At 40.5% G+C, this 20,117-nt stretch overlaps 1 protein-coding gene across 7 annotated transcripts in view; it reads right to left on the minus strand.

Annotated features, from left to right (window-relative positions):
* Positions 1 to 20,117, minus strand: part of ythdc2 (YTH domain containing 2) — a 91,335-nt gene that overhangs the window by 56,688 nt on the left and 14,530 nt on the right. For all 7 annotated transcript variants that reach the window (XM_078214650.1, XM_078214649.1, XM_078214648.1 and 4 more), the window contains exons 5-11: positions 19,388 to 19,590; positions 15,917 to 16,083; positions 15,735 to 15,837; positions 10,544 to 10,700; positions 8,381 to 8,488; positions 8,031 to 8,185; positions 3,393 to 3,528 (exon numbers count right to left, since the gene is read on the minus strand). In XM_078214650.1, the coding sequence (XP_078070776.1) occupies positions 3,393 to 3,528; positions 8,031 to 8,185; positions 8,381 to 8,488; positions 10,544 to 10,700; positions 15,735 to 15,837; positions 15,917 to 16,083; positions 19,388 to 19,590 (1,029 nt within the window). The remainder of the gene's footprint in view (positions 1 to 3,392; positions 3,529 to 8,030; positions 8,186 to 8,380; positions 8,489 to 10,543; positions 10,701 to 15,734; positions 15,838 to 15,916; positions 16,084 to 19,387; positions 19,591 to 20,117) is intronic.

Raw genomic sequence — 20,117 nt, forward strand, 5'->3', positions numbered from 1 at the left:
CCAGGACATCGCTGAAAGAATTCCTCAGTGTAGTGTCTCAAGTCCAACCACCTTCAGCTGCTTCATCAGTGACCTTCCCTCCATCATAAGGTCAGAAACGGCAATGTTCACTAATGACTGCACAATGTTCAGCAACATTTGTGACTCCTCAGATACTGAAGCAGTCCATGTCCATATGCAGCAAAACCTAGACAACATTCATGCTTGGACTGAGAAGTGACAAGTAACATTTGTGCCACACAAGTGCCAGGCATTGTCCGTCTCCAGCAAGAGAAAATCCAACATCTCCCCGTGGCATTCAATCATTCAATGATATTACCATTACCGAATCTTCCACTTTCAACAACCTCGGGGTTACCATTGACTAGAAACTGAACTGGGCTTGCCATATAAATACTGTGCCTACAAGAGCAGGTCAGAGACTGGGAATTCTACAGTGAGTAATTCACCTCTTGACTCCTCAGAGCATGTCCACCATCTACAAGGCACTAGTCAGGAATGTGATGGAATGTTCTTCACTTGCCTGGATGAATGCAGCTCCAAAACACAAGAAGCTTGACACAATCCACAACAAAGCAAATGCTTGATTGGCACTCCATCCACCACCTTAAACATTCACTCGCTCCATTACTGACACACAGTATTAGCAGCGTTTACCAAGTCTTGCTGCAAGCAGGCATGGACTGCTTCAATATTTATATGGGGGGGGGCATGGTTAGCACTGCTGCCTCACAGCGCCAGGGATCTGGGTTCAATTCCGGCTTTGGGTGACTGCCTGTGTGGAGTTTGCACGTTCTCCCTGTGCCTGCGTGGGTTTCCTCCCACAATACAAAGACATGCAGGTTAGGTTGATTGGCCATGCTCAATTACCCTAGTGTCACAGCTACTAACAGGGTAAATACATGGGGTATGGGGATCAGACCTGGGTGGGATTGTTGTCAGTGCAGTCTTGATAGGCTAAGTGGTCTTCTTCTGCATTGTAGGGATTCTATGATTATATCGGTGTTCTTCTGAGTTGCGAATAGTACTGAACACTCTGCAATAACATAAGAAATAGGAGCAGCAAAAGGTATTGTGGCCCTTCGGCTCTGGTCCATCATTCATTAAGATCATGGTTGATTCAATCTGGATCTCAACCCCACTTTCCAGCCTGTGCCCAATAAACCTCAATTCCCCCATTGTGCAAGAATCTGCCTATCCCATCCTTGAATATATTCAATGGTTCAGGTTCCACAGCTTCCTTGGGTAAAAAGCTGCAAAGATTCACGACCCACAAAGAATAAATTCTTTCTCTCCTCAGTCTTAAGACAAAATATTAACTTTGCTCTCTCATCACAGATGCTGTCAGACTTGATGAGATTTTCCAGCATTTTCTGTCTTTGTTTCAGGAGCAGAGTTTCCCTGGCAGAACCCAAAATGAGCATCAGTAAACAGGTGGATTGCCAAGCAAGTGATGATTGATTGCACTGTTGACATCACTTTGCTGATAATTAAGATTAGACTGTTGGGGTAATAACTGGCTAATCTGGTATTCTCCTGCTTCTTGTGGACAGAACAAGGGCTTGATGATTTTCCACATCATCAGGAATTCTAGCTGAACTGTTGTATTCTGTGTTGTAACTGAACTGGAACTGCTTGGATAGGAGTGTAGCTAGTTCTGGAGGACAACTTTTCAGTTCTACAACCAGTTGTTCTTCGAGCCCATAGCCTTTGCAGTACCCAGAGCCTTCTGCTGTTTCTTGATATCACGTGGAGTGAATCAAATTGGCTGAGGAGTGGCATCTGTGAAGCTGGGGACTTCAGGATAAGGCCATGATGAATCAAACATTCAACATGTTTGGATGAAAATGGTTGCAAATGCTTCAGCCTTGTCTTTCACACTGATGCACTGGGCTTCGCCATCATCGAGTATGGGGATATTTGTGAAATGTTCTTTTCTGGTTAGTTATTCAATTATCTATCAATGTGAACCACTGGATATGGTAGGATTGCAGAATTTTGATCTAATCCATTGGTTGTGGAATCACTTGGCTCTGTCTACAACATACTGAATCCACTGTTTAGCATGTATTTAGCCCTGAGATGTACCACGATGAAGGTGGCACCTCATTTTAGGTATGCTTGTTGTTGTTCCTGCTATGCTTTCCTGCACTGCTCATTGAAACAGAATTGATTCCCTGCCTTGACAGTAATGCTACAGTAAGGGATATACCAGCCCATGAGCTTACAGGTTGTGGTGGAATACAGTTCTGCTCCTGCAGATGGTCCTCAGCACCTCATAGATGCCTAGTTGAGCTCTTAGATCTGTCCCAAATGTATCCCATTTACTACAGTGGTAGCTCCCCAGAAGATAATGGAGGATTTTGTCAGTGTAAAGTTAGGATTGTGTACCTACTCATACGATTGATATTCTTGACTCTTAAATTCACCTTTGCCCCATCATATATCTCTGTCAGACTAAATCTATTCGATCAAAATTAAACATCAGCAAATGAAAACTTAAGATGTGGACCATGTGTAAATAAAAGCAAAGTGGCTAAAAGGCTATCAGTGACAAACTAAGATAATATATCAATCCTGAAAGAGCAGTCACAAAAGTCTATCAATTAAAGAAAGCTCCTCTATCTTGAATCAAATCAGTCAAAACCTTTGGAAAAAGTGTTTTGCCAGCTATATTTTCCTCAGTAACTGAAATCTATGATGGACAAAATTAACCTTGGAAACATTCACAACATTATGGTGTTCTCAGTTTTGGACACTGAACCTCAGGAAAGGTGTGTTGGCCGTCGAGGTATAGCACAGATTCATCAGAATCTGTTTAATTATGAGAACAGGATGCATAAAATTAGTTTTACTCCGTCGAGTTTATAAGAAGTGATTGTCATGTAGAAAATGATAAAAGGTATTTGACAGGGTGGAAAAAACTCAGATCGAGATTACTCATCAAATTATAACTTTACAGCCGATTAAAAAAAATCAATTAAAATTTTAACTGAACATCTATTTTACTTTATTTTTTATGCATTGGAATGTGTATCTAAATATTCTATACACTAACTTGATGTGTAATTACATCATTTTTTGCATCCATTGGGCATTACAGTAATTCCTCAGCTAAGTTTGTTCTTTTAGAAAAATAGTACGGGACAAAATACCTTACAAATAAATCCAATGTAAAATCATAGTAATAAAAAAATCAATGAACTGCAAGAAAAACAGTAAGTTAAGACACAAGTCTAAGTTTTAGTAAATGGCTATGGTTTGGTACTACACCACCACCTGTGTGGATTAGAAGCTCAGAGACGCACTACCCACAAATTTGTATTGGAGACTGGCAAGCTAACTTGTAACTGGCATATAGCCAAAACAGTAGTTCTAAACAGGAAACTCACCACTGACATTTTCACTTAAAATAAGATGAAAGAGTTGGGCAAAAGCATCAACATCTTTGTGCAGCCAAATATCTGAGAGGCAGGCATCCATTTCCTTTATAAGCCAAGGCTCAAGAGAATTAAAATCTTTTTCATTCTGTGAAGTATAGAAACAGATGAAATTGAGACTATAGCACAACTGAGGGAACAAAATGTACATCTCAAAGTTTGCAGATGATACCAAGTTGGGTGGGAGGGTGAACCGTGACGAGGATGCAGAAATCCTTCAGAATGATCTGGACAGGTTGGGTGAGTGGGCTAATCAATGGCAGATGCAGTATAATTTGGATAAGTGTGAGGTTATTCATTTTGGAAGCAAAAACAAGGAGGCAGATTACTACCTGAATGGCTGTAAATTGGGAGAGGGGAGTGTGCAGTGGGACCTGGGTGTCCTTGTGCACCAGTCACTGAAAGTAAGCATGCAGGTGCAGCAGGCGGTAAAGAAGGCAAATGGCATATTGGCCTCCATTGCGAGAGGTTGCGAGTACAGGAGCAGGGATGCTTGTTGCAACTATACAGGGCCTTGGTGAGGCCACGCCTAGAGTATTGTGTGCAGTTTTGGTCTCCTTTTCTGAAGAAGGATGTTCTTGCTTTCGAGGGAGTGCAATGAAGGTTTACCAGACTGATTCCGGGGATGGCGGGACTGATGTATGAGGACAGATTGACTGGGTTAGGATTGTTTTCGCTGGGTTCAGACGAAAGTGGGGGGATTTCATAGAGACTTACAAAATTCTAACAGGTCTAGTCAGGATAGATGCAGGGAGGATGTTCCCAATGATGGGGGAATCCAGAACCAGAGGTCACACTCTGAGGATTCAGGGTAGACCATTTAGGATGGAGGTGAGGAGACATTTCTTCACCCAAAGAGTGGTGAGCCTGTGGAATTCATTACCACAGGAAGTAGTTGATGCCAAAACATTTGAATGCATTCAAGAGGCGGCTGGATATAGCACTTGGGGCAAATGGGATCAAAGGTTATGGGGAAAAAGCAGGATTAGGCTATTGAGTTGGATGATCAGCCATGATTTTAATGAATAGTGGTGCAGGCTCGAAGGGCCAAATGGCCTCCTCCTATCTTCTATGTTTCTATGTACATCACAGGCAATAATTCCAGCAGGCAACCTTCATCTGTCAGAAGTCACTTTGTTAGCAAATATGAACAGTATCATCTGTGTCATAGGTGCACACTATAACTCATTACAAGTATGAATTAAATGAAGACAATTTATGAAGTTTTCAAGAATCTGAAAAGGTTATTGATCGAAACAGTTTGTGTTCCAAATTTATCGGTTTAGGGTAATAAGGAGAGAAGTAGGCCATTTAATCCCTTGAACTTTTACCGCCATTCATTGAGCTTATGGTTCATCTGCACCAAAACTCCATTTAGCCACCGTTGCCTCATATTCCTTAATACTCTTGGTTAACCAATATCTATTCTCAGTTCAGTAATTGATCAATTGCCATTTGTACAAGAGCATTTCAAACTTCTACCATACTGTGTGCGCAGAAGAGTATCCCAATTTCACTTCAGAAAGGTCTGGCTTTAATTTTTAGACAATGCTGCCTAGTCCTATTTTCCCCAATGAACGGAGATAGCTTCATCTTCCCTTCCTATTTCCATTAATATCTTGTAAACTTCAATCAAGTAACTCCATAATCTTCTAAATTCCAGGGAATACAATCCCATTTTGCATAATCACTCCTTGTAATTCAGGTATCATTCTGGTAAATCTATCGCGCACTCTCTCCCATATAACCTTCCTTTGGTCTGGTGTCCAGGTTGAATGCAGTATTCTAGGTGTCGTCTAACCAGGGCTAACCAGCACAGCTTCTACACCTCCTTGTATCAGAGTCCTTTAAAGGCCAGCATTCCAGTAGCCTTTCTGGTTATTTTCTGTACCTGTTCATGACATTTTAATGTTGTAACTGGACCCTCTCAAGTCTCTGACTGCCACTGTTTCTAGCTTTTTACTCTTTGGAAAATACCATTTTATTCTTCTTAGGTCCAAAATGGATGACCTCACATTTGTCGAGAATAAAATCCATTTGTCACTGTTTCTCCCCTTCAATCAATTCATCAATATCACTTTGTAACTTTATTCTTCCATTTATGCTGCTTACAATGCCACCTATCTTTTTGGATGTGTGTAATTTTTAAATCTAAAGGAACAAGTCCCAAATCAAGATAAATTTGTAAGGTTATAGTTCAGGCATCTGCAATTTTCTTACTCACTTTACTTAAAATTCTGGGAGGGAAACCCTCTGGCCCTGAGGATTTGTTACTTTTTATGTGCCATTATTTTCTTCCTTAGTGTTTTCTTGTTGGTAATAATTTTGGCACGTCACTATCCCTGATTCAATATTAGTTTTCTTGCAATTTCCCGCATGATGACCACTTCCTCTACTGAAGGCAATTTCATTATCAGCTTTCAGAAGTCCTGCATTGCCTGTTTCCTACAGGTAATTTTTTTGTATTGCTTCTGATAGTCTTTAAAATTTCCCAATCCCTTTTAGTAGCTCTTACTGTTTCCTACTTGTAGCCCTTTTAGCAGCTCTATCTATTCTATAATTGTTGCATGTTTTCCCTTGGCCATATTTCCGAAGTTCTGCATTTTTCAATGTTTTTTCTCTTAGTTCTGTGTTGTCTCTTACCAATTGTCCATGGCGTGTTTTATTGGCAAGGAGAGTCCTTGTCCTTTAGGGGTATAAACTGCTTTATATCAGATTTAGTTCTTTTTTGATAACATCCCACTGATATTAGATAGAACAATACAGCACAGAACAGGCCCTTCGGCCCACGATGTTGTGCCGAGCTTTATCTGAAACCAAGATCAAGCTATCCCACTCCCTATCATCCTGGTGTGCTCCATGTGCCTATCCAATAACCGCTTAAATGTTCCTAAAGTGTCTGACTCCACTATCACTGCAGGCAGTCCATTCCACACCCCAACCACTCTCTGCGTAAAGAACCTACCTCTGATATCCTTCCTATATCTCCCACCATGAACCCTATAGTTATGCCCCCTTGTAATAGCTCCATCCACCCGAGGAAATAGTCTTTGAACGTTCACTTTATCTATCCCCTTCATCATTTTATAAACCTCTATTGAGTCTCCCCTCAGCCTCCAGAGAGAACAGCCCTAGCTCCCTCAACCTTTCCTCATAAGACCTACCCTCCAAACCAGGCAGCATCCTGGTAAATCTCCTCTGCACTCTTTCCAGCGCTTCCACATCCTTCTTATAGTGAGGTGACCAGAACTGCACACAATATTCCAAATGTGGTCTCACCAAGGTCCTGTACAGTTGCAGCATAACCCCACGGCTCTTAAACTCCAACCCCCTGTTAATAAAAGCTAACACACTATAGGCCTTCTTCACAGCTCTAACCACTTGAGTGGCAACCTTTAGAGATCTGTGGATATGGACCCCAAGATCTCTCTGTTCCTCCACAGTCTTCAGAACCCTACCTTTGACCCTGTAATCCACATTTAAATTAGTCCTACCAAAATGAATCACCTCACATTTATCAGGGTTAAACTCCATTTGCCATTTTTCAGCCCAGCTTTGCATCCTATCTATGTCTCTTTGCAGCCTACAACAGCCCTCCACCTCATCCACTACTCCACCAATCTTGGTGTCATCAGCAAATTTACTGATCCACCCTTCAGCCCCCTCCTCTAAGTCATTAATAAAAATCACAGAGCAGAGGACCAAGCACTGATCCCTGTGGCACTCCGCTAGCAACCTGCCTCCAATCCGAAAATTTTCCATCCACCACCACCCTCTGTCTTCGATCAGACAGCCAGTTACCTAGCCAATCGGCCAACTTTCCCTCTATCCCACACCTCCTTACTTTCATCATAAGCCGACCATGGGGGACCTTATCAAACGCCTTACTAAAATCCATGTATATGACATCAATTGCCCTACCTTCATCAACACACTTAGTTACCTCCTCAAAATATTCTAACACTTATCCATTAATCAATTTATCTAAGTCTTGGTCTCATCTTGTTGAGATCAACCTTACCATAATTGCAATGGAGTCAGCCTTGCATAAATCTAGCCCCTGAACATCTTGCCCATGGGCCCTGTTTGGTGATTTAGGGAGTTAACAAGGAATTTCAGAGTATTTCTTGAATTGGCAACAGAGTTTTCTATTGCTTCACCCAGGCAATTCATGGTGGGTCAATGGTGTACTTGGTTGCACTGGTAGGATGGGTTTGATAGCCATTTCCATCCTTCCTTTAATGCATATTTTACTTATCCTTTCCATTTTGATTACAATGGTCAAACAGGACTAACCAAACTGCATACCAACTGTTATGATGCAACAGCAATGGACACAAAACTAAAACAAATTACAATCCTTATTCATGGCGCAGGATGTTTGGTTTCAACCATGGCTTCTTAGGAAGAAAATAAATTTGAAGGTTGACCTCTCCTACGCTGTTCGATGACTCTGAACTTCTAGAAATTGGAAATGTCGATTAAACTGTATGCCCTTGGAATCAATTATGTAAAATCGTCAACTTGGGCAGAACAGCAGAAAAATAGGAAGAAAAATTATAAAACTCATTTAAGAATTTGTTAAATTACCAATTGACTGAATACACTGTCTCCACCATCATCGAGCAAATCGTTTTCTGCTGCCATGCTCGGGATAAATCTTTGTCTTTGATACTCTGATCTGCTGACATTACTTGTCTCCTTTGCTTTATACCATTCACTTAAGTTTGTTTGTTGCTTTTCCTCTGAGAAGATAAAATATAATTAATTACTCTAAGTGTGTTTAATGTTAACACAAGATTTTAATGGAACACATTACATTATACTACTAGGTTAAAATCTGGACTGTTGCTCAAACCTGCTAGCTCAATGTCATCAGTTCTTTTTATTTGAATCAAACAGTCAGGTAGCAATTGTGATATACATGCATTTGAACTTACCTCGCTGTTTCTCTTTTTTATATTTCAACATTTCTTTATTCGTATACCCAGTCGTACGCAAGATGTCCTCTAAAAAAAGTTCTTTTACTTCAAATGGTCTCCCTTGAACTTGAAAGAAAGGCACCAATGTTTAAAATCTATACTTAAACCTGCTTGGTTGTACTCCTAATCTAACATATAAGCCAGTATTTTACGACCTTGCTCTGGCGAGGCTTGTAAAATCCCGCCTGAGGCTAACGGAGAATTCTGTACTACAAGCCTCGCCCGCCCCGGAATCAGGGCGACCAGCCGGTAAAATTCCGGCCATAATTGTAAATTGTACATCACGACCACAAGTTTACCAAAATTATATTACACATTTTCAAAATTGCCACTTCCAAATCCCTGTTCTCCCATCCACTATCCTTCCAATGGCTTACTCCAAAGATGCAAGAAACGTCAAGTCGACTCAACAACTAGAATTTTACTGGCATGACATGGATCCTGCCACTGGGACCAAATGCAGGTACTGAGGCCAAGCAGACGAATGGAGTAACAGTGGAAGGGATTTTACCAGTGACAGCCAAATAAGAGATCACTACTGTCCAATTAAGGTTAGGGGCCTACCTCTTCCAGACAGAGAACTGGCAGCTCTGCAGTGCCGCCGACAGAGGTTGTTACTGCTGAGACTGCAAGCAGAATAAGAGGCTCTGTCCTTGTTGAAGCACCCTCAAAGAGAAGGTAAGAATTTTTTTTTAAATGTACCAGGGCCAAGCAGGTAGGCACTGGCAATTGAAGTGGTGAACTTTCCATCAGCAGCAAAGGACACATGGAGTAGTCATTGCCACCAATGGGCCCCTCCATGGGACATGAAGTCATGAGGAAGAAAGCCACCACCCTAACACTTGCCAGGAAGCCACCTCAGTGTTGCTGGTAATCCCCACAGAGGGGGAGACCATTCTGACACAGGTTAAAGACCTGGAGGAACCTAAAATAAGCATTAATTAGATTAGTTGGTCAACTGACTCCAGTTGGTAGGCTGCCAAGCTACTGTCATTTCAGCCTTGTGCCAACATTTTACCAACCCTCCCCCGCCCCCCCACCAGCCCACCTCATCTCCAGAGAGCTGGCAAAATCTAGCCCTCATCTTTATTTTCTGATCCAGCCTTCTATATTCATCATTGAACCAGGATTGGTCATCTAGCTTGATGTAATGAGAGTACTAGATATACAGGCCATACAACTTTGTTGCTGTTAGATCTGAATCATTTAACAATCATAGTACCACACAATACAATGAATGGTATCTTCTGTGTGAAGACAGATAGACTGGTAAGGATGAGGTCAAGTAGTTTCTTCCCTTGTGTTGGTTTTCGCCACCACCTCCCAAGCCCAGTAACTTATGTTCCTTAGTACAAGGCATGCTGTTAGCAGTAGTGCAAGCCACTCTCAGTGATGGATATTGAGGTTGCCCCCAGCCCGAGTACATTGTGTTGTTTTTCAAGTGTAACAACTAGATATGGTGAAACTGAGGAGTTTTGAGCTGATCCACTAGTTGTGGAATTGCTTACCTCTGTCTATAGCATGCTGTTTCCATTATTTAACATGCAAACATGGTGTAGCTTCACCAGGTTGGCATCTCAATTTTAGCTACGCCTGGTGCTGTTCCTGATCCCAGGTGGGTCCCCAGATTTGATGGTAATGGTGGAGCGAGGGATATGCTAGGCCACAAGGCTTAGATTGTGGTAGAATGCTGATAGTCTACACCATCTTGTAATTGCTCAGTTTTGAGCTGCTAGTTGTGTTTTGAATCTCCCCCATGGAGTGTTCCCACTGAACTTTATTCCACAAATGAGTGCCCACTGAATATTCCATACCAATATTGTTCTGGGCTGATGCATCTATAACTGGTAGCTTGGTGAGAACAAGGGCAAGTAGGTTTTTCCTTCCTGTTGATTCTCTCACCATCTACCTGAAGTAGCAAATGTTAATATTTTGACAAACCATCTTTACTTTAAACAATCTTGTGGTAAAACCAAATATTATTTTACTGAACTGTTTGAGACTTAAAAAAATAAAAGCTAATAGCCATCCAAAGCATTTTGAGGCCTTAGCCAAACAAATAGCACAAATGTATTGCAAGATTCCAGTCATACAAGATGTTATGCACTAGCTTTTACTTACTGTAAATTACAGGACAGCCAGTGAAGTATCTGATGAAGAGATTAACATCCAGAGCTGCACTAGAAAGTATAAGTCTTAGAGATGGATGTTTTTGCATCAGATCCCTCAGTTTAGTTAGTAAGAAATCACTAAAGCGATCTCGCTCATGTACTTCATCCTGTCGCACAAAAAAGGGGAAAAAAAGTGTATTTATTTTTAACCATTAATCATGCACTTAGTGAAACAAGGATAAGGTAATATCCATTTTTATCTGCGTAACTTCTACTCTTTTTAGTTACCTGGTTAGTAGTTGCATAGCATATATTCTAACCGCCTTCTCCACCCACATGTTGCTAACCAAGTAATTAATTCACCTATTGTGGTAAATTGCCTATGCATTTATAGGATGAATTCAATCAGGTTCAGCACATTAGTGCTCTAATGTTCAGTGGCACTTATTCCGAATGTTCAAATCTTGTTCCAAAGTCCTGGCCTGAGCTTCAAGGCAGCAGAAGCATTTTGCCAAGTTAACAAAATTACTGAATGACTAAACCATAGCTTTCATTTATTATCTGATCCTGCTGCCATCAGCTTTTCAACCCATTGTGCCAAGACTTAACAAGAAAAAGTTTTTTTTCCTCATTGCAACTGGAGCATGTGAACCAATTGGAAGGCTCTCGGGACTTGAGATCAGCTAGACAGAAAACTGATAGAAACATTTTTCACCTCATTATTGATATTGCATAAACACAAGTAGGAAAATTTCAAGGTGAGGTATTGGCGTCTGAGAATAGTTTATGTCTTTAATTCAGCTGCTAGAAATACGGCTTCTAAGTTATTTTAATTTTCCTCATATAAAAACTTTCTAGGGCATGCCCAGCTTTTATCCTGAATTAATGTTCATTTTCACAGGATGTTTAACAGCACCATGCAGTTACTTCCAGTTCTGGGCCTTTGACAAGGTTACTTTCTAGTTGCTTTAAGCCTCTGATAGCATCCCCTTTCTCATCCTTGTTTAAGATTATCACAGCTATTCTTTTGAGATAAGGAGAATGTTTTCTAGATTAACTGACTTTTTTGAGCATATCCGGCATTGCACTAGGTTAACATAAAAACGCAAGACATAACAGGAGTAGGCCTTTTGGTCCTTTGGACCAGCCATGATATTTAACAAATTCATGGCTGATTTTTAAACACCAGTACCACCTTCCCACAATATCCATTTATCCTTGAATTTCCCTAGTACCCCAAAAGTCGAGCAACCAGTCTTGGTTTGCAAATAGAATATCAAAAAGAACAGTGAAGATCTTTAAAGAAATTACACTGAAAATTTCATATTTAGGAATTAATGTGATGTGCAGTGGAAGCCACTGACCTGTTTGTATGTCAATGTCAATTTAGTTATTGTAGATTTATAAACAAATGGTTGAGATCCTTTAGTTGCCATGAACTAAGTAGAGAAAATAGTCCTATTTCTATTGATATAGCTAATATGCATGGGAAGTATCAAGAATGAATAATTAGACTCTAATAGCTTCCGCTGGATTGGAGATGTTCAGACCATACAATTCAGTTCCTCATGTTTGTTCCTGAAAAGCACATTTCTAGGCATTTTACTTTATTAATCACAATATATGATAATTTTTACTTTTGGAAAAAAATTAATCTTATTGACAGGATCAAAAGAGCATAAGAGACCAAAAATTACTGTTGTTGATAGTAGTGGATAAATGTTTACATGGCTATTGTTTTAATGTAAATATTAATTTATTTTGATTTCAACTTAAAAATTTACATTGAAGTCCATTTAACAAGGTTTACTTCCTCCGGGAGTTACTTTTGACTTTAAAGACAACATTTTTTTGGCATTTTGAAGGTCCATATGAAGTGTCAAAATTTGTGCCTTTCTGGAACTTGTCCCAGAACCCCATTAAAAAATAAACTCACCCTCAGTAAATACAAGATTCACCACGGTCCTGAATTACACGTGTGTGTGTATAGAGTATTTCCTCACTCCAGGTCATAAAATGTTGCGTAAACCTGAAGCTCAAGTTATCAACTAAAATTTCCCTGCATTTACACATCTCATCTTTACAAGGAGAAACTTCAGGGATATTTATAATTGCCATCTTTTCTGCACTGCCAGTTTATGTGAAGTCGTCAGGCAGTATTTTCAGTTGACATGTTTGCTTATCCTTTTTTCCCCACTGTTCCTTCTCCCACCAACTTCTTGTGCAGTAAGCATTTCTTTTCCGAAGTCATCACAAAAGACCAGAATAAATCAAAACACTGCAGTACACAGCCTACCAAAAAATACTGATTATGGCCAATTCCCATTCTGCTTTTCAGCGTAACTTAAGACGCACAAAGAAAATCTGGCACATTAGTAATTTTGATGATTAAATGGTGGATCACCACTCAAAGGATCACAAACAAACTCTGGTTTTGAAATGCTTTACTCAAAAAAATTTCACTGCTGCCAAAGACACAGGATGGTAGAAAACAGGTATGCCCTGGAGGTTTCAAAGTAGAAACATTGGACTGTAGGAGAAAGGTGCAGTAAATTAACTGAAAATAAGTATTAAAAAAACAAAATTCGTGAATTGTTGCAACTTGATTAGCACAAATCTAAATCCAAACCTGCTGAGGTAGCTAAGGTTAACTTACGATGATCAAATTTATTATTTAGTCAACTGCAACTGCTGTACTCTAACAACAGAGAGAGCTAATGTACTTTACAAATATACGAGCCTATCATGCCATCCACTGGCAATTATACTGTAGCCGTTATCTGAAGTAGGGACTTCCACAGCAAACATAATGGTACTGTCAAAATTAACTAATCCTTCAAACCATCATCAAAAATTCATTGCTAATTTTCATTAAAATTGCTATATAAAATTAAGTATACTCAACCTCACTATTCAAAACTAAAATCTCTTTTGGTTCCTTTGCATTTCTTCGCCTTTGCAAAATTGCTTCTCTCCTCCATTTTCCACCCCTGAACAAAGAAGCATAATTTCTCATCCAAATAGGTGATCCAGTTCCAGGACTTAAAATGTACCCTGCCCATTCAAAAGGGATCGAAGAGCAGCTCTTGTAACCTTTCCTCCATGAATATGCACATGGCACCTCATAGCCAGTATAAATTAATTAGTTTGGCTGGAAGCTTGTGTAAGCTTAAACCACAACAACACACCACTAAATTCTCTTATAAGCAATAAGAATTGCTTATTGAAGCAAATTAACTATTGCTAAATGTTTAGACTGCTAATTATATGGAATTGTTTCAGCATTTTGTATTATGGCTGCTTATTTCATAACAGGAATTTAATACTTTAGTTGTAGACCCTTTGTCATAAGTGGTAAGTAAGTGAGAGATAATTCAATCTCTTTACAGAACAAAACAAAATGAAGGAAATGAGGTAATGGGTATGGTGTGCTTTGGTAGTGGGATCATGCTGTAACAAAGCTCCCATCCCAATTTGCAAAAAATCCATTTTTTCCTTGTTTATTCATTGCCATAGTGCAAACTCTGATAGTTCTTTGAGGAATTAAGTAAGGTAAATGTAGAGGAACCTGTAGATGAGGCGTACTCGGATTTCCAAAAGGCATTAAATGAGGTGCCAAGTCAAAGGTTTTTAAACAAGATAAAAGCACATGGTATAGAGGATAACGTATTAGAATGAATAAAGGATTGGTTAGCCAACAAGAGACAGAGACTAAGTTAAATAGGTCTTTTTCAGGTTGGCAAGAGGTAACTAGGAGTGCCACAGGGATTGGTGCTTAGGCCTCAACTATTTATCATCTAGAATAATGACTTGGATGAAGGGGCCAAATGCATCATAGCTAAATTTGCCAATGGCTCCATGATAGGTAAGAAAGTGAGTTGTCAAAAAAAGGTGGAGTGTGCAAAGGGGTATGGATAGGTTAAGTAGGTGAGCAAAATTCAGCACATGAAGCATAACGTGGGGAAGTGTGAAATTGTCCACTTTGGCAGTAAGAATAGAAAAGCAGTATACCATTTAAATGGAAAGAGGTTGCTAAACTTGGTGATAAAGGTCTGGGTGCCTGTTACATGAATCACAAAATGTTAGTAACAGGTACAGCAGTTAGGAAGGTAAATGGTGGTTATTGCAACCGAAATGGAACCTAAAAGTAGGGGAGTTTACTGCAGCTGGAGAGGGCAATGATTAGACCACATCTGAAGTACTGTGTAAAGCTTTGGTCTTCTTTTTTGAAGGATATATTTGCATTAGCAGTTCATAGATGATTCACTTGACTCATTCCAGAGATAAAGAGCTTATTAAGGTTGAACAGGTTGGGTCTATATCCATTTGAGTTTGGAAGAATGAGTGTGACCTTATTGAAACACACAATATCCTGAGAAAACTTTTTAGGGTGGATACCAGGAAGGATGTTTCATCTTGTGTGGGAGAGTAGAACTAGGGGACACAGTTTAAGATGGAGATGAGGAGAATTCTTTTCTCTCGGGGGTCATTAGTATGTGGGGTCTTCTTCGCCAGAATGCAATGGAGGCTAGGCGTTGAATTTATTCAAGGCTGGGTGAGATAGATTTTTGAGAAACATGACAGTCAATGGTTGCAGAGGGCAGACAGGGAAGTGGGATTGAGGCCACTACCAGATCAGCCATGATCTTATCGAATGGTGGAGCAGGCTGCAAGGGTCACAAGGTCTACTCAGGCTCCAAAGTTATGTCCCAGTCAGTCCATTCTTCTTCTAAGACTTTATAGTTGACAAAGCTGTTGGCAGGATCTGTCCTTATTTCCATGTCTCCACTCCCACCTTCATCTTAATGTTTTTCACAGCCTCATCAAAATAATCGGTTTGTTCCTCCACTTCTGAAGAAAGGTCCACAACCAAAATATTATTAGCTCTTTTGAGATGCTGAAGAACCTTTACTTCTAGTATTTTCTACATTAATTTAGAGATGATGGGAATGCAAACTCAGAACTTTGATGAGATCAGATGAGATCATTGCTGCACTTTTATTGACTGAACATGTTGATTCGGGAAGGCAAATCTGACACAAGTGCCACATATGTTGTCCCTTGCCAGTGGCACGGGATGATCTCTGCTGAAGCCTTGCTTAGCCCTGGTGTCTGCTTTTTGTGCTTCTGAAACCGCATGTTGTTGTGATGGCAAGTTCCTGCCCAAAAAAGGAATACATGAATCATTCTGAAAAACTTACTACTATCACATGTGTGACAGCTGCTAAGGTGCCATCTCCTGCCATTAGTGTTCGAAGAAGTACTCCATTTGTACAAAATGTCAGCAGTGTCTTTGGGGAAACCCTGAAACAAAAATAATTTTGTATTAGAAAACTTAAAACGTCAAGAGAACTTTAGTGTTTAGCAGCCTCGTCAATTATACCTGCTCTCCAGTCGAATCTGATAACCGATAGTTTGCCCAATCTTTTCACCCCTCTCTGCAGCAACCCTTTCTGCCACAGCAATAGCCGCAAGTCGTCTGGGCTGAGTACAGAATATACGGCAGGGAATCCCATTCTTGTAACAGTCATCCAGAAGGAACTGGGGGATCTGAAAAATAATGCAATGAAGAGTGAACATATCCACTCTCAAAACTAACAGACAAACTCAATAAATTAACAGCACTGTGGCAAAAGTATTTGGAAATTTCAAGAATATTGCTTTGTGAACACATGCTCATAAAAAGATTCAGTACCATGTTTTCCAAAAAGGTTAAGATCAAACCAACGTTAAACAGATTATCAAACAGCAATTGTATAAACTTTTGTCTTAGTCATGAGAACAAGTGCAACAGAAGTGACTAAAAGTAGTAAAATACCAAAGGAATAGTGGTTTACAACAGTAAATGAATTATTGGCAGAATAGGTACATGAAATGTCCTAATTATGTTAGGGATTGTGGGTTTTACACAAAAAGAAAAGGATGTGGCTTGCACACATAGATTCGAAAGAACAACAACAGATTTATTCCAGGAGCTATTGGCTGCACAGAGTAGAAACTGAAACTAAATCTTCTAAAATTCTTCCGATTCTGGAACGGTCCTGCAGATCGGAAGGTAACAAATGTCACACCACTATTTAAGGGAGGGTGGGAGAGAGAAAACAGGGAGCTACAGATCTACTAGCCTTATGTCTGTAGTAAGGAAAATGCTGGGATAATCAGGGGGCTGGTTAGCAAAATTAAAGCACATGGGTTAGGAAGTAATATACTGGCATGGCCTAAGGATTGGTTAACAGGCAGAAAACAGAGAGTAGGAATAAACAGGTCATTCTTGAGCTGGCAGGTGATGACTAGTGGGGTACCACAAGGATCAGTATTTGAGGCCCCATTGGTTCACAATTTATATCAATTATGTGGGGACCAAATGTCATATTTCCAAGTTTGTGGGTGAAACAAAGCTGAATGGGAGTGGGCGTTGTGAAGATGCAAAGCGGCTTCAAGGGGATTTGGACAGTGTTAAGTGAGCGATCAAGACTATGGTAGATGGAATATTATGTGGTTATCCACTTGGGTAGAATGTGCAAAGTATTTCTTAAATGCTGAGAGATTAGAAAGTATAGACGTACAAAGGGACCCGTGTCCCCTTATCAATAAGCCATGGAAAGCTAACATGCAGGTACAGGTGGAAAGGGTCTGAAGCTTCAAATTCCTGGGCGTCCATATAACAGAGGACCTCTCATAGTCCTTCAACAACAACTCCTCCCCAAGTGAAGAAGGCTCAGCAGCGCCTATACTTCCTGAGGAGGCTAAAGAAAGCCAACCTGTCCCCCCAGCTTCTCTCAAACTTCTACCAATGCATAAGAGAGAACATCTTGTCGAAGTGCATTACGATGTGGTACGGCAGTTGCTCCATTTCTGACTGGAAAGCTTTGCAGCAGGTAGTCAAAACTGCCCAATACATTATCGGCACCCAGCTACCAGCCATCCAGGACATTTATCACAAATGTTATCTGCGGAGATCTCTCAGCATCACCAGAGATCCCACCCATCCCAGCCACAGAATGTTTGCCCCCCCCCTGCCATCTGGGAGGCGGTACAGATGCATTCGAGCCCGTACGACCAGGCTCAGGAACAGCTTCTTCTTCAGAGCTGTTATCCACCTGAACTCCATCCTTTAACATATTCACAGGCAATGGGCATTGTGCAATATGCATATATACACAATGACTATTAACACTATTTTATAATGACTACTGCTCTTTGTATCTTGGGAGCCTACAAGCTCACTTTTCGTTGTATTTGTACATTATAGAATGACAATAAAGTTGAATTGAATTGAGCAAGCAATTAGGAAGGCTAATGGTATGTTAGCCTTTATCACAAGAGGATTTGAGTACAGCGGTGGCAAAGTCTTGCTTCAATTGTATCGAACCTTGGTTAGACCACACGTGGGGTACTATTATTGCTTTAGAGGGAGTGCAGGTGTTTCACCAGACTTGTTCAAGGCGGCAGGACTGGCTCATGAAGAGAGATTGGGGAAATTGAGCCTGTATTCTCTAGAATTTTGAAGAGTGGGAGGTGATCTCATTGGAACCTACAAAATGCTTAAAGGGAAGGACAGGGTAAATGCAAGAAAGATGCTTCCCCGGTTGGGAAGTCGAGAATCAGGGGACACAATTTCAAATTTAGGGGGAAACCACTTAGGACAAGAAATTATTTGTTCAAGAATCTTTGGAATTCCCTATCCCAAAGGGCTGTAGAAGCTCAGTCATTGAGTATGTTTAAAGTAGGCATTTACAGATTTGTATGACATTGACAGATTTCTGCCAATGACATCAAAGGGATATGGGGATAATGTGGAAAAAAGGCATTGAACTAGGTGATCAGCCATGATCATATTGAATGTTGGAGTAGGCTCAATGGTTTGCTCCTTCTATGATCCTATACTTCTGTTGAAATACAAAGATGATACATTTATGCATAAAAAGAATTTTGAAGTCAATTTCTTTCAAAATAACCACTAGCCGAATGCAGTGATCTGTTCTGATTCTGTTACAGATTTAGCCCAGGGCTGCAGTCCATCAATCCATGACTGGAGTGCTGGGTATTTTCACACACTAGTCACAGAACCCAGTTCCAGCTGCCCCCAGTGTGACAGTTCATCAAAACCCCAACGCCCTCAGACCTGCCATCATGCTCAGTATGGTCCATAGTGGTTGTAGGCAAACGACTAACATCACTACCAATAGGCAGCATTCACTGCCAATAAGGGACCTACTTCATATCAACACTAAGGATCCTCCTCCAAAGCCCGAGAGAGCAGGGCTTGCCCCCACCTTGATTCAGAGTCCATCATCCCTGGGAAGGGCCTACTTCTGTGCCATGGTGGAGTCGAAGATCTTGGCAAGAAGCATGAAGTTGGGCTAGGATTTCCTTTGGAGTTCTGCTACCCTCCCGAGCTCCCAGGCCTTGCTGGCCTGGATCTCCGCCTTTGTTGCCCACTGCCGGAAGTGCCAGCTCTTCTCTTGCCACTCTTGCCCCTTCTTCCCCTTCTGCAGCTTCTCTAGGCCTTCACTCTTCTGCACATTCTGAAGGTAGAAGTTGGTCTTGTGCTTGGCCTGGGGGACTTCCACCCGCATCCTTGGTCAAAAACCAGCTTCTCGTAACCAAAACATTCACTCAGGTGAGTCCACTTGAAGTGGTGCAGGTACTTATTGTTCCACAAGTCATCGTGGAAGTGGCTATGCTTGCGGGTTCCAATCGGGTCCCAGCACTGACCCCTGTGGAACACCATTGATCACGGATCTCTGATCAGAAAAACATCCTTCCACCACTACTCTGTGAATTGCTTTGATTCACTTCAATAATAACAAGGCAACATTAAAAAATGTATTGACAAATGAGAGGGACACACCTGCGTAGTTTTTCCAGATCCTGTTTCTCCAACTATTAAAATCACTCTATTCTCTTTAATGATTTTCACTATTTCATCTCGCTTTTCAAAAACAGGTAGAGACTGTCGAAAGGCATCTAACTCAGAATCGCCACGTTTTGGTGGAACTTGAGGAATTCCATTGTTGAGTCTACCACTGGTCTTATTCATCTCTCGGTTGTTTTCTAGGAGGGCACAAATATGGAACCAACTAAAACAGCTTGAAAATCAACATGAGAAACTAAAAGCAACATCTCAAAATATTACAGTGTATCTCACAAAATGATGGACTTGTGCAAAATGAACCTAAAAATATATAATTTTTTTAATAAACAGAAAATGCTGGAAATATTGTGAAGAAAGGAACAGACTTAAGGTATCAATCTAATAACTCCAGATGTTGCCAGACTTACTGAGTATTTCCAGATTTTCTTTAGGTGCTGTAAATCTGAAATAATTATGCTTTTTTATTCATTTTTAATTCCTGGACCAATAAAGTAGAGATCACTAACTATTGGAGCCTTACATGCAAACTTCTCTTCAGGCATTGGTGAACTAGACTTCTAATGATTAGCATTAATTGCCAGGAGATTTCAATAATATTAGAACTGCTACCATTATGAAGATGTCATTAACTGTTCTAAATTTTTGACCTACAAATTGAAATACTAATTGGCAAAACACATTTTCACAACCTTCCAAAGTCCATTCC

This window comes from Mustelus asterias, chromosome 6 (genome assembly GCF_964213995.1).
Source record: "Mustelus asterias chromosome 6, sMusAst1.hap1.1, whole genome shotgun sequence".
Classification (NCBI taxonomy): Eukaryota; Metazoa; Chordata; class Chondrichthyes; order Carcharhiniformes; family Triakidae; genus Mustelus; species Mustelus asterias.